This window comes from Tachyglossus aculeatus, chromosome 14, assembly GCF_015852505.1.
Source record: "Tachyglossus aculeatus isolate mTacAcu1 chromosome 14, mTacAcu1.pri, whole genome shotgun sequence".
Classification (NCBI taxonomy): Eukaryota; Metazoa; Chordata; class Mammalia; order Monotremata; family Tachyglossidae; genus Tachyglossus; species Tachyglossus aculeatus.
The window spans coordinates 9,093,949-9,107,053 of record NC_052079.1 but is presented as its reverse complement, the minus strand read 5'-3'; the positions used below and the strand labels follow the sequence as shown (position 1 = coordinate 9,107,053).

The window sequence follows — 13,105 nt, the reverse complement described above, 5'->3', positions numbered from 1 at the left end:
GGTCCCGGGTGGCTCGGTCCGGGCGCCGACTGCCTGGCGGGTGAACAGTGTGGCATCTTTATAGTATTTATTAAGCACTTACTAGGTGCAGAGCCCTGTACTAAGGGTAGGGAGAGAATACACTGTTGTGAATTAAACACAGTCCCTATCCCTGAGGTGGCTCACAGTCTAACAGTACAGGGTTCTGCACATTGTAAGCACTCGCTGAACATCACTGTTTAATTTCTTACCTCCTTCCCTTCCCCACAGCACCTGTATATATGTATATATGTTTGTACATATTTATTACTCTATGTATTTATTTTACTTGTACATATCTATCCTATTTATTTTATTTTGTTAGTATGTTTGGTTTTGTTCTCTGTCTCCCCCTTTTAGACTGTGAGCCCACTGTTGGGTAGGGACTGTCTCTATATGTTGCCAATTTGTACTTCCCAAGCGCTTAGTACAGTGCTCTGCACATAGTAAGCACTCAATAAAAACTATTGATTGATTGATTGCAGTGAAACAAATGTCAAAAATGCCAGCTTCAGTGGAATGGTGTGGGATTCCCATAAATCAAGACACTCCCTGCACCCTCTGAAACCCCAACCTCCCAACAACTACTGTTTCACGTGTGAAATCCCAGTTTTAAATATCACTTACAGTTTCAAGGGATCCGGAGTTTCCATATAGGAATTGTCTAGGATTCTGGGGCGATGTGTGGAGGCATAGCATAGGTGGAAAGTGTGAGACAGGTAAAGGCTGTAGAAGCCCCCAAAACAGTCAGCTATCCCTAGAGGGTAAGCTCCTTGCGGGCAGGGATCGTGGCTCTTCTATGGTACTCCCCCAAGTGCTTAGCTTAGGTGGCGTTTTCACACCTTGAAATCCAGTTGAAAGCTTGTAGGGAATCTCTAGGTTGCCTAGGGACTTGAATATCCTGCTCCCTCTTCCTGAAGCCCTACAGAGAAAATTGGGTGGTGCCTGGTCCCTGAACTTGCTGTGACTAACAAGTCCCCTTTAAGCTATTTGTGGCTGAATGAATTGTGTGAAAAATTCTGAAAACTTTCCGCATTCGCTCCACGCATCATTAAATTGGATATTACCTGCCAGATAAAAATCATGTATCTGGCTTATACAGGCACAGGCCAAGGAGTTAAGTGTTCAGAGTGAAATACTATTGTGTTTTAAGTATTGCGAGAGGCTGTGGAAAGGGAAAGCGAACAGTGAGCTGCAATAATGAGGCATCACTGGAGAGTGAAAGGAGAGTGCTTGAGCTTCCTCTCTTCTGGCTGGAGAAGTGGCAGCCCCATTTTCGTCTTTATTCTTATGCTGATTTCCAGCTGGTAAGTTGCAAAACGAAGGCAACAAACTGCAGTGTAGACTAGTGGGAAGAGCAATGGGCTTGGGAGTCATTTCAGCTCTGCCACTAGCCTGTGCTGTGACCTTGGGCAAGTTACCTAACTTCTTGGTGCCACAGTTTCCTCATCTGTAAAATGGGGACTCAGTCCCTGTTCCCGTCTACTTGGACTGTGAGCCCCATGTCGGGTGGGGACTGTGTCCAACCTGATTATCTGGTGTCTGCCCCAGCGCTCTCCACAGTACTTGGTATGTAGTAAGTGTTTAACGAGTACCATAGTTTACTTAAGTGCCACAGTTAACTTATTTAAATTTAAAAGCAGATTATAATGTCAGCTCTCCTCATGTAGTGGTGTGTGAGGTGCTGGGGAGAGACAGGATGGAAGTAGAAGATGAGGTTCTGGACCTTAAGGAGGAGTGTAGATGCCCCATGGCCTAATAGAAAGAGCAAAAGACTAGAAATCGGACATCTGGGTTCTAGGCCTGGCTCTACCACTGCCTGCTGTGTGCCCTTGGGCAAGTCTCCTGATCTCACAGTTACCTCATCTGGAAAATGGGGATGAAACATCCGCTCATTCCTGCTTAGGCTGTGAGCCGCATGTGGAACAGGGACTATGTTTGACCTAATGGTGTTGAATTCGCCCTAGTAATAGTAATAATGGAATTTGTTAAGCGCTTACTATGTGCCAAACACTGTTCTAAACGTTGGACACCTAGCACCCAAGTAATCAATCAATCACTGGTATTTACTGAGTGCTCACTATATGCAGATCATTGTTCTTCCCACAACGACCTTACCTGTCTGCTGTGTGACCTTGGGCACTTCACTTCTCTGGGCCTCAGTTCCCTCATCTATAAAATGGGGATTACGACTGGGAACCCCATGTGGGACATGGACTGTATCCAACTTGATTAGCTTGTATCTACCCCAGCACTCAGTGCAGGACCTGACATATAGTAAGCGCTTAACAAATGCAATTTAAAAAAAAAAAGCTTCCCCCCAATGGCCCATCGCCAAAAGACCTTCCCCTGCTTCTCTTCATGCTCCCTGTCCTTCTCCTGGGTCAGCCAAGCGAGCTTTCACCAGAGAGAGAGGGTGACCAGGCTTGTGGGCTTTGCTATTTGAATTGCACTCATTTTTGAATTCTTCCCAGCGTAAACCTGCTCTTTCATGTCTTAAGCAAAATGGTTGTCATCTTTTCTTTTAAACCAAAGCAGTGATGCCGTGACTAGTGAGTTGGCTGCAGAAATAGGATTGCTCTACAAACATTTGGTTTCTAATAAAAACTGGGCTGGATCATCAGACCCCAAGATGTGGGGTGGAGTTGGGAGTGAAACAGCTTGAAAATCGTAATACATGTGTCCAGACTGTAAGCTTCTTTTGAGCAGGAATTGTATCTACCACTCTATTGTGTAGTATTTTCCCAAGCACATTGCTCTGCGGTGATCTTCTGTGCAGTGACTTCAGTGCTGTATTTTTTTTAACCATATATATAGTGCAGGAATCATGTCTACTGTCTCTGTTGTACTCTCCCACACACTTAGTACAGTGCTCTTCACAGAGTAAGCACTCAGTAAATTCCATTGATTGATTTAGACAGGGAGCACTTCCCTCACACCCCACCCTGTCAAACATTGCCCGTGTCTTCAGATGGGCTCATTTTGGAGACCACTTTCTTTCCCAAAAGAATGTAAATCAGAGTGTTTTCACCAGCAGCTGAGATTTAAATTCTGGCTCACAGAGAGAGGCTTTTGAGAGGCACTCTTCTCTTTAAGTGCCTGACCCCCTCAGGACAGTGGGAAGAGCTTTAAAGAACTTCATCAAGGATATCCACCCAAGTTCTAGGACTTTTTACGAAGAAAAGATAGCGTTAGTGGTCATTTCTGCATGGCTTGTTCAGAAACAAAAGTGACCCCAGCCTAAGGATTCCTTGGGTGTCAGGTCTGGGGAACAGGGCTGTGAGGCTCGATGTGGGGGTCCCATTGATAGAAGGTGCCTCATCTGTAAGATGGGAATTTATTACCTGTCCTCCCTCCTACTGACTGTCAGCCGCTTGTGGGACAGGGAATGTGTCTGACCTGAGTATCTTGTGTCTACCCAGTGTTTAGTACAGTGCTTGGCACTTAGTAAGCACTTAACAGATCCCATACTTATTATTCCTATTAATAATAAATGAGGGGGAAGTGAATATAATCTTGTCTTAAAAAATTCGAGAGAAATCCTTTCTCTGTAGGTCAACAGTGGCACAAAGCTAGGAGAGCTGATTTCCACTGCTGCCCTGTGGCCTCTGCCTGCCCAAGTAGTGTCAGTCATGAGTGAGTGGAGAAACAAAGGCTGCCCCAGCCTCTGCAAATAAGCTAGGAAAAAAAAAAACTTATTGCTTATCCTTATACATGTCTGTGGCCCAAATGGTTTGCATCAGTAAACCAGGAAATCCTTTTTGTGTGTTTGGGGTGGATGGCCAATAAAGGAAGCTCTATTTCCTGTTTTTGAAAGCTTCCTTTAATCTCTTAAACACATTTCAAGATCTCACAAATGTTTAAAATGCGTTGCTTCCTCTAGCTTGGAAACCCAGCAGCAGTAATTTGGTGGAACTTATTCACTGTCTCGCCGAAAATATCAGCCAAGACCATACAGGAGACACCAGGACTTTTGAATGGGGAAGGAGGTGCCAAAGGTGGTCTGGTGTGATCGGGTGATGGAAGCGAGGTAGAATGGCCTCCTTGTTGGAGAGTGAGTAGATCTGGATTTGGGGTTGCCATTGCAAGAAAGCCACCCACCTGCCTGTAAAGGAGTTGGTGCAGTAGAGTTAAGCTGTCTAGTGGCAAGAGCACAGAACTGGCAGTCAGGAGACCCGGATTCTTATCCCATCTCAACTACTGCTGCGTGACCTTGGGCTAGTCACTCACTGCTCTGGGCTTCAGTTTCCTCAGCTGTAAAATGAGGATTAAATACCTGTTCTCCCTCTTTCTGAGACTTGGATCTTCAGACTGTCTAATATGATGGTACTGTATCTTCCCCATGCTTAGAACATGGTACGCAGTGAACAGAAGGTACAATTAGTATTGTTATAGACAGATTTGGGGGCACTGAAGAGAGTTTGAATTCAAGTGAATAAAATAGCAATGTTAATCATAGTGTTGGTATTTGTTAAGTGCTTACTGTGTGTCAAGCACTATTCTAAGCTCTGGGATAGATATAAGGTAATCAGGTTGTCCCACGTGCGGCTCTGTCTTCATCCCCATTTTACAGATGAGGTAACTGAGGCACAGAGAAGTTAAGTGATTTTCCCAAGGTCACACAGCTGACAGGTGGCAGAGTTGGGAATAGAATCCAGGACCTCCGACTCCCAAGCCCGTGCTCTTTCCCTAAGCCACGCTGCTAAAAGGCGATAGGGAGAAGCTGGACGAACTATCTGTGGAGAGACCAGGGTTCTAATCCTGGCTGCACCACTTGCCACCATTTTGACCTTAGGCAAGTCATTTTACCACTCCATGCCTCATTTTGCTAATGCGGAATAAATAGAAAGTTCTCCCTCCAACTTAGACTTTGAGCCCCATATGGGACAGGGACTGTGTCAGTTCTGATTGGCTCTACCCAGGGCTTAGCATTTAAAGTATTGCTGCTGTTATCATCATTATCACTTGGCTCCCCATCTTTAAAGCCCTCCTGAATCCCTCACAACCCTGTAAATTGGGTCAAAGGAGGGGCTCAGCAGGGGGTTGACATGCTCCACCCTTGAATCAGAGACACCGAGGAAGATGTGCCCTGGACCAACGGCCCCCCCACCAACCCCAGCAAATAGAGCCCCATGGTCTGAAAAGCCCAGCTTGCAGCCTGCTGAGTGAGTATATGCTGAGCTGTCAACCCGTGGTGCTTGCTTTCTTGCAGTGACCAACAAGAAACCAACGCAGGCGTCCATCACAAAGGTCAAGCAGTTCGAAGGTTCCACCTCTTTTGTCAGGAGATCGCAGTGGGCGCTCGGGCAGCTCCGCCAAGTCAACGGCATCGACCCCAACCGGGTGAGTGAATCGTCCGGGTTCACCAGGCGAGGCTAAAGCCTTACTTCCAGCAGCCACTTCTCTGACCTCTTTTCTCTTCCTTTTGTGGAAAGGCCGCTTTTTGATTTTATTTCAAAAGGGATGCTTGTGCAGTCTGGGCAGCTGACCCACAGCCAGGAAATTGTAGGGACCCTGAATTAGGGAGAAGGGCTGCATTTAAATGTGTTTTTCGGTGATGGGATGAGAGTCAGAGTACATTTCTCTTTGGAAGCAGCTATATCCAACCAGGATTGCTCCTTCAAAAATGGTACAACTTCCAGAGAAAGTATTGGAAGGAAACTTGTGTATTGTGACCAGTCAAGCACTGTTATTATGAAGTCTGGCAAAGATGAGGTATTTCTCAACACCACTGTTGAACCGAACATGCATTTTGCCTTCAACTAGATGGCAGGAATAGCAGGTGGTGATTATGTCAGGTTACTAGAGGATCTTGGGTGGTAGAAACAGGAGCATCGATGGAAAAGCAATGAAGTAAGCTTGTTCTCTTTCCTAGGTAACTGCCAAAATAACATGAATCTTGCTTTGTACAAATCCATGTAATTAAACCTCTTCACACCCTAAGGGATTTTGTTTGCTTTAATAAGCTACTCTTTCAAGTCAGTCTTCTTCAACCAAATCGTCATCTGCCTTGTATGCAGATAAGATGTTCAGTTGGAATAGAGCCCTTGTAAAAGTGTGGGCTCTTTTAAAAGCATTTTTAGAGAGCAGCTATTGTTTTTAAGGCTCTAGCATGTTGTGTTTTATGTCTTTTTTCCTCAGGATTCCCCCGAATTTGACTTGCTCTTTGAAAATGCTTTCGACCAATGGGTGGCCAGCACAGCTTCTGAAAAATGCACCTTCTTTCAGATCCTCCATCACACTTGTCAGCGGTACCTCACGGACAAGAAGCCAGAATTTATTAACTGCCAGTCCAAAATAATGGGGGGTAAGTTGGTTGTGATCTTAGCAGCGATCCGTGAGACTTCATTTTGGGGAGTCTTTTTCCACGGAGTGGTAAATCTCTTCCATGGAGTTCCTGTTAAATACCACAGACTTAAGCTCCCCTTGGCTCCAGTTTAATAATTGTTTCCGAGAAGTTTGGCTCATGAAGTGGAAGCAGCATAATCTAATGGAAAAATCCCAGGCTTGGAAGTCAGGGGACCTGGGTTCTAGTCCCAGTTCTGCCATTTGCCTGCTGGGTGTCCTTGGGCAAGTGACTTAACCTCTCTATGCCTGTGTTTCCTCATGGATAAAATGGACATAAAATAGCTGCCCCTCATAAACCATGAGCCGTGTGTGAGACAGGGACTGTTTCTGATCTGATTATCCTGTATATACCACAGTACTTAGCTTTTAATAACAAGCACTTAATAGCTACCATCATCTGTTTCTCCCTCTAGAGTGTAAGCTCTCCCAAGCACTTAGTACAGTGCTCTGTACGTGGTAAGCGCTTAGTGAATTTGATAGATTGATCATCATCATGCTCCTTCTCAATCCAGTGGTATTTTCATTCCTCTCAAGAAGCTGGTCTCCTTAGGGAAAGAAACACCCACTTAAGAAACTGCAGCCTCTCTTTTCTTCAGGCTATCTAATTTTGCCCCAGATCCCGGTCACGTTTCCTATTGTGCTTTCGTCTCTACGACTGTGGAGTCCCAGACCTCCCCTTCTGGCCCTGGCCTTTGCTGTCAGAAAACATGGCTGGTTTTCCTCTTTCTTGGGTTCCTCTTGGAATTTGCTAAACTGCAATGACATTGGGCGGGATCCCATCTCAAGTAACTGAGGGCCTCCTTTCTGAGGTAGTTCTTCTCCCTGTTTCTTTTCAGAAGGATCAACAAAAGACTGATGATATTAAGTGCTTACTATAGTCAGTCACAAACATGGGTGGTTTTCCTCTTTCTTGGGTTCCTCTTGGAATTTGCTAAACTACAATGACATTGGACGGGGTCCCATCTCAAGTAACCGAGGGCCTCCTTTCTGAGGTAGTTCTTCTCCCTGTTTCTTTTCAGAAGGATCAACAAAAGACTAATGATATTAAGTGCTTACTATAGTCTGTCAGTGTTATTAACTGAGGGCTTACTGTGTGCAGAGCATTCTACTAGCACTTGGGAGAGTACAGTTCAGTTGTTAGACATGATCCCCATTCTCAAGGAGTTTACAATTAAGCTGGAGAAGATGGGCATTAAAATCAATTACAGATAAGGGAGGATACCAGGAATTAAGATATGTATATAAGTGTGACAGGGGTTGGATGTACTAAGTACTGAGATAGACGTGAGATAATCAAATTGGACTCAGTCCCTGTTCCACCCAGGGCTCATAGCTAAGAGTGAGGATGAAATGGTATTTTATTCTCATTAGACAGATGAAGAAACTGAGACCCAGAGAGGTAAAGTGACTTGACCAGGCACTCAGTGGCAGACAAATGACAGCACCAGAATTCGAACCCAGGTCTCCTGACTCCCAGTCCCACACTCTTTTCACTAGGCTGTGCTGCTTTTCCTCCGTGTGAAGTCTGTATCTCTGTGAGGAGAATCTCTGTATGAACAGGGGTGGTAGAGAGCTTTCTTTCTGGGTATTGTATCAGTAGATTTACGAACCATGTTTTGCTCAGCTTTTAAAGCAGACTTTTAGCCTTAAATTAAAGATATTATTAGAAACCTTGCATTGCCGAAGACAGCCCTCACATGAATTAAGAATAAGGTCCATTACTCATTCTTGTCAGCTAATGGTTATTATTGCAATGTATTCATTATCCTGGTGCATATTGTTGGTAGAAGGCTTTGTTCCATTCATCTTCATTATCAGCTTCAACGAAGAGTCATCTACATCCCTCATATAGGAGTTAAGGCCATAATGGCTCTGGAGAGGCTTTCATAGGAATTGAAGCCAAGTCTCGTGTTCTAATTTACATCCTCGAATCGAGCTACATATGCAAGGTGATGGTTGTTCTTATTGGGATCAAAATAGGTAAATCTCTGGGGCCAGAATGGAAAATAATAGACAGCACCATTTCAGAAAAAAAGAACATTTCAGTGACTGATTGCTTCTCTTTGACATTAAATAGAGCAGGAGTCGGTAACCTTTTTGGACAGAAGAGCCAAGCAAAATGAAACCTCTGAGCATTTGGTGTGTGTGGCTCTTTGCTGCCAAGAGCTGGGCTGTTGTATATCTAAATAGTGCCAACCTTCCCATATTCCCAACACTGTCCAGGGCCTCCTCTTGTCATTCCACTCCACTCCCTCACTGTACTCTCAACTGGTCAGTCAATAGTATTTATCGAGCTCTTACTGGGTGCGGAGCACCGGACTAAAAGCTTGGGAGACTACAGAGCAATAGAGTTGGTAGACACGATCCTGGCCATAAAGGAGCTTGTAGTCTAGTGAGGGAGGCAGACTTTAAAATAGGTTACAGATAGGGGGGCCGCTCCTGGACTTCTGGAAATCATTGGTTGATAGGCTGGATATGCTCATAAGCGTTTTAACATATCCGAGACCAGCCCGTCTCTCTGGTGGTTTGAATGCCCTCTGAAGTGCACCCAGTTTTCCCGTGCGGTGGGGATTGTGTTCCCACAAAGCCCACGTGAAGGCAGCACTTGTGATTCTGCAGCCTGGCATGTCCAAATGGGCTGGTGTTCTCAGGCTGTCAGTTCCCAAAATCCCACACTGCATCCCAGCCAAAATGCTTAGAGGAGACACACCCCCAGGAAAACTGAGCTAATCTGCCCTTTATCATTATCAGTGTCCAATCTGTATCGGTGTCTGTCCTTGGCATCTCGCCCACATTCTGTTCACTTAGATAGCACATGTCCAGTTTGTGAGAACTTGGGCCTTAGCCTTGTATTTAGATTCAGATAAAGGTGCTCTCACCCTAAGTGCCCCTTAAGTGTATAGTCAGCCATGCATGTTTGCAGAGTACCCGATATCAGCAGTTCTGTTCTTTCAAATCTGCCTCCTTCAGGTTGTCGAGTCTGAGGTCTGTTCCCCCTAACTGTTCAGGGGGTCCTCTCTACAAAGAATGCATTTTGCAACTGATGGGCAGCATGTTAGGTGCTGGTCTATGGGGTAAAACAGCTGTTTAAACTGGAAGAAGGAATGTAGCTTCTGCAGAAAGATGTAGAATCCCAGTTCCCCCTCCATCTCTGTCCCCAACCATTTCCTCTCAATAATAACAACTGGGGTATTTGTTCAGAGCTTCCTATGTGCCAAGCACTACAGTAAGCACTGTGGTAAATACAAGATAATCAGGTCAGACACAGTCCCTCTCCCTCATGGGGCTCACAGTCTAAGGGAGAGGGGGAAATGGTATTGAATCCCCATTTTAACAGATGAGGACACTGAGGCACAAGCCCAGGTTTTCGTGAAAGGAGATGGGGCCATTGGCCAAAGCATGCTGGAACAGAGGCACACCTCACACAGAAAGAGAAGGAGGAGAGAAGTTGGTATCGGGAGGAAAGAATCAGGAAATATGGACGGGGAGGTGAAGGGATTAGTTTAGGAAAAAATTAAAAAAGCAAAAAGGAAAAAGCCAAGGAATTGGTGGGACAGAAAGAGAAAGTCAGGGCTAGGGGGAACAGAGGGAAAAGAGGGAGAGGGCTGGGGAAGGAGCAAGAAGGGGACTGTGGGTGTCAGATACGTTAACTCAGAAAGGAGACTTGGACCAAAGAGCCAACATGCATGAATGCAGGCGGGGACAGAGCATACATTGGGTTCCAGAGGATCTTGGGACAAGCCCCACAGAGAAAAGGGGGAGATGGGAAGATAAATTGAAAAGGAAAATGGAAGGCGTAAGAGGGAAGAGAGAGAGAGAGGGAGCGCGAACAGCAAGCCCACAAGAGTATGAAGGTGGTCTTTAGAGTCCCTTTTAGACTGTGAGCCCACTGTTGGGTAGGGACTGTCTCTATATGTTGCCAACTTGTACTTCCCAAGCGCTTAGTACAGTGCTGTGCACACAGTAAGCGCTCAATAAATACGATTGATTGATTTAGAGTACCTAAAGCATGGATGCGGATGGGTATGCCCATCTTCCAGGTTTGGAAAGACCTTTTCTGTCTGTCCCATTGTGTTTTCCTGCCACTCCACAATTCCCAATTGGAGGGAAGCGATGGACCCCACTCCCAAGGCACAACAGAGGTTGGAGAACTTGTCCTGCTCCTCAAATTCCCTATTTCTAGGAGTCCTCTCCCTGATATTGTTCCTCCTGTTGATCCAGCCGTACTGCACTCTGGAAAAAGAGTGTGAGTCAAATACTGCAGTTCAGATCAAAGCATGCTTGGAAAAGTAATGCAGCCAGTGCCGTGAATTTAGCTCGGAAGGAACGGTTGAGCACCCAAATCGATCCCACCGGGAGAGAGGGTTATAAAGAGCTTATTGTAGTCATTTGTATCCAGAGGAATCCATGTTGAACCCCCCCGGTGACCTTCAGTCTCACCTTCAAAATTAGAAACAAAATGAGACCCAACAGAGGAAAGAGCAGCTAAGGAGAGAATGTGGGCAAAATGGAAGGTGCCACTTCCCTCTGCTCCGAGGAGTTGGATGAATTTGCGGTCTCATTTGGATGTGGATCTTGACAGATAAATGTGATGGGGGTAGGCAGACTGCCTACATGGATAATAATAATAATAATTATGGTATTCGTTAAGTGCTTACTGTGTGCCAAGCACTGGGGTAGATACAAGGTAATCAGGTTGTCCCACATGGGGCTCACAGTCTTAATCCCCATTTTCCAGATGAGGTAACTGAGACACAGAGAAGTTAAGTGACTTGCCCAAGGTCACACAGCAGACAAGCGGTGGAGGCAGGATTAGAATCCACGTCCTCTGACTCCCAAGCCCATACTCTTGCCACTAAGCCACGCTGCATTTAGTAATCAAGTGTTCTTTCATTCTTAGTGGATCTTTAAGGAGCCTGGAAAACGCCTTCCCCTCCCCCCTTAATAAATAATAATGGCATTTGTTAAGCGCTTAGTATGTGCCAAGCATCGTTCTAAGCACTTGGTTAGGTACACGGTGATCAGGTCGGACAGTCTCTGTCTCACATGGGGCTCAGAGTCCAAGGGGGAGAGAGAACAAGTACTGAATCTTCATTTTACAGTTGAGGAAGCTGAGGCACAGAGGAGTTAAGCAACCCTCTTTGAGTTGCTTCAAGGACCCTGTATGAGTTTGGTGGTGGTGGTGATTTGCACCTCACACTCCCTGTAGTCCCCACCGTCCCCTTGGTTTAGTTAGTAATAATAATAATAGCATTTGTTAAGAGCTTACTATGTGCCAAGCACTGTTCTAAGCCCTGGGGAGGATACAAGGTGATCAGGTTGTCCCACATGGGGCTCACAGTCTTAATCCCCATTTTCCAGATGAGGTAACTGAGGCACAGAGAACTTAAGTGACTTGCCCAAAGTCACACAGCTGACAAGCGGCGGACCAGGATTTGAGCCCATGACCTCTGACTCCCAAGCCTGTGCTCTTGCCATGGAGCCACGCTGCTTCTCTCCAGCTTACTATGTGCCAAGCACTGTACTAAGCACTGGAGTAGATACCTGGTAATCAGGTTGTCCCACATGGGGCTCACAGTCTTAATCCCTATTTTACAGATGAGGTATCTCAAGCGCAGAGAAGTTAAGTGACTTGCCCAAAGTCACACAGCTGATAAGTGGCAGAGCCGGGATTAGAGCCCATGACCTCTGACTCCCAAGTCTGGGCTCTTTCCACTAAGCCACGCTGCTTCTCTAAGTTTAGATCACTTAGTGGTTCAAGTTACATGTACTTGAAATAAAGTGTGTTCAACTCCCTTTATAAAGGGAAAGGAAATGACTACAATACCATATACCCACTGTAACTGCTAATAAGGATGTCTACGGTGGGGAACGTATCAATTAAAATATTCACGTGCCCGAGGTTTTTGAGGATCCACAAAAGGAAGTGATTAGCCCATTTTGTCAAACTAATGCCCATGTGATGATATGTGGAAACAGTCAACGCTTGCAGCTGCAAGTTTATAAGCTTTATAAGGTAGGGCTTTAATTATAGCTCAATTCTGCAGCGAAAAAATGCTCAATTAGCTCATGTAAAATTTTGCTTCTTAGTGAGAATTTTTTTTTGGCCAAGATTAAGGAAATCTGGAAATTCCTTACTGTTGGCTTCCTGGCTGTTCACCAGCTTTGCCCATCTTACATCTGGGTTCCCTTGGCTCACTCTTCTCCAATTCTCACACTGCATTTCTCTCAAGGTACCACCTCACTATTTCGCTCCTACCTCTCCTGCCTCTGACTCTTCCTTCATTCACTCCGTTCTTCCTTCCTTGAACTCCATCCCCCAGCTGATGCACTATGCTACAACTCTCTCCTTCTCCAAAATCCTCCTGGTAGCCCATCTCCTTCAGGAGGTCTTAGCTGATGAATCTTCTACACCCCAGCATGTGTCATCACAAGAGCCACCCTTAGCCAAACTTACCCATCCTCCAGGACTTGTGTGGATGCAGTTATCTAGTCGTTATTTCGTCCCTACCATCTGCTGTACCCTCGTCCTTCCTCCTGCTCCCACTGTTGGATAAATAATGTGTTTGCCCGTCTCCCCCGTTCAGTGGGAAGTTTCTTGAAGGCAGGGTCTGGGTCTCTTGCTTCTCGTCTAATCTTAGGAGACAAGGGGGATAAGGACTTCAAGGTTTCTCCAGGAACGAATTGAGAAGTTCTGTGGGATCAGAAGGTTGGGGTGAATATATTCTGAAGCCATTTG

General features: G+C 45.6%; 1 protein-coding gene across 3 annotated transcripts in view; it reads left to right on the top strand.

The window, feature by feature from the left end:
• Positions 1–13,105, top strand: part of STXBP6 (syntaxin binding protein 6) — a 108,621-nt gene that overhangs the window by 76,405 nt on the left and 19,111 nt on the right. For all 3 annotated transcript variants that reach the window (XM_038756245.1, XM_038756246.1, XM_038756247.1), the window contains 2 exons: positions 5,231–5,361; positions 6,160–6,325. In XM_038756245.1, coding sequence (XP_038612173.1) covers positions 5,231–5,361; positions 6,160–6,325 — 297 coding nt within the window. The remainder of the gene's footprint in view (positions 1–5,230; positions 5,362–6,159; positions 6,326–13,105) is intronic.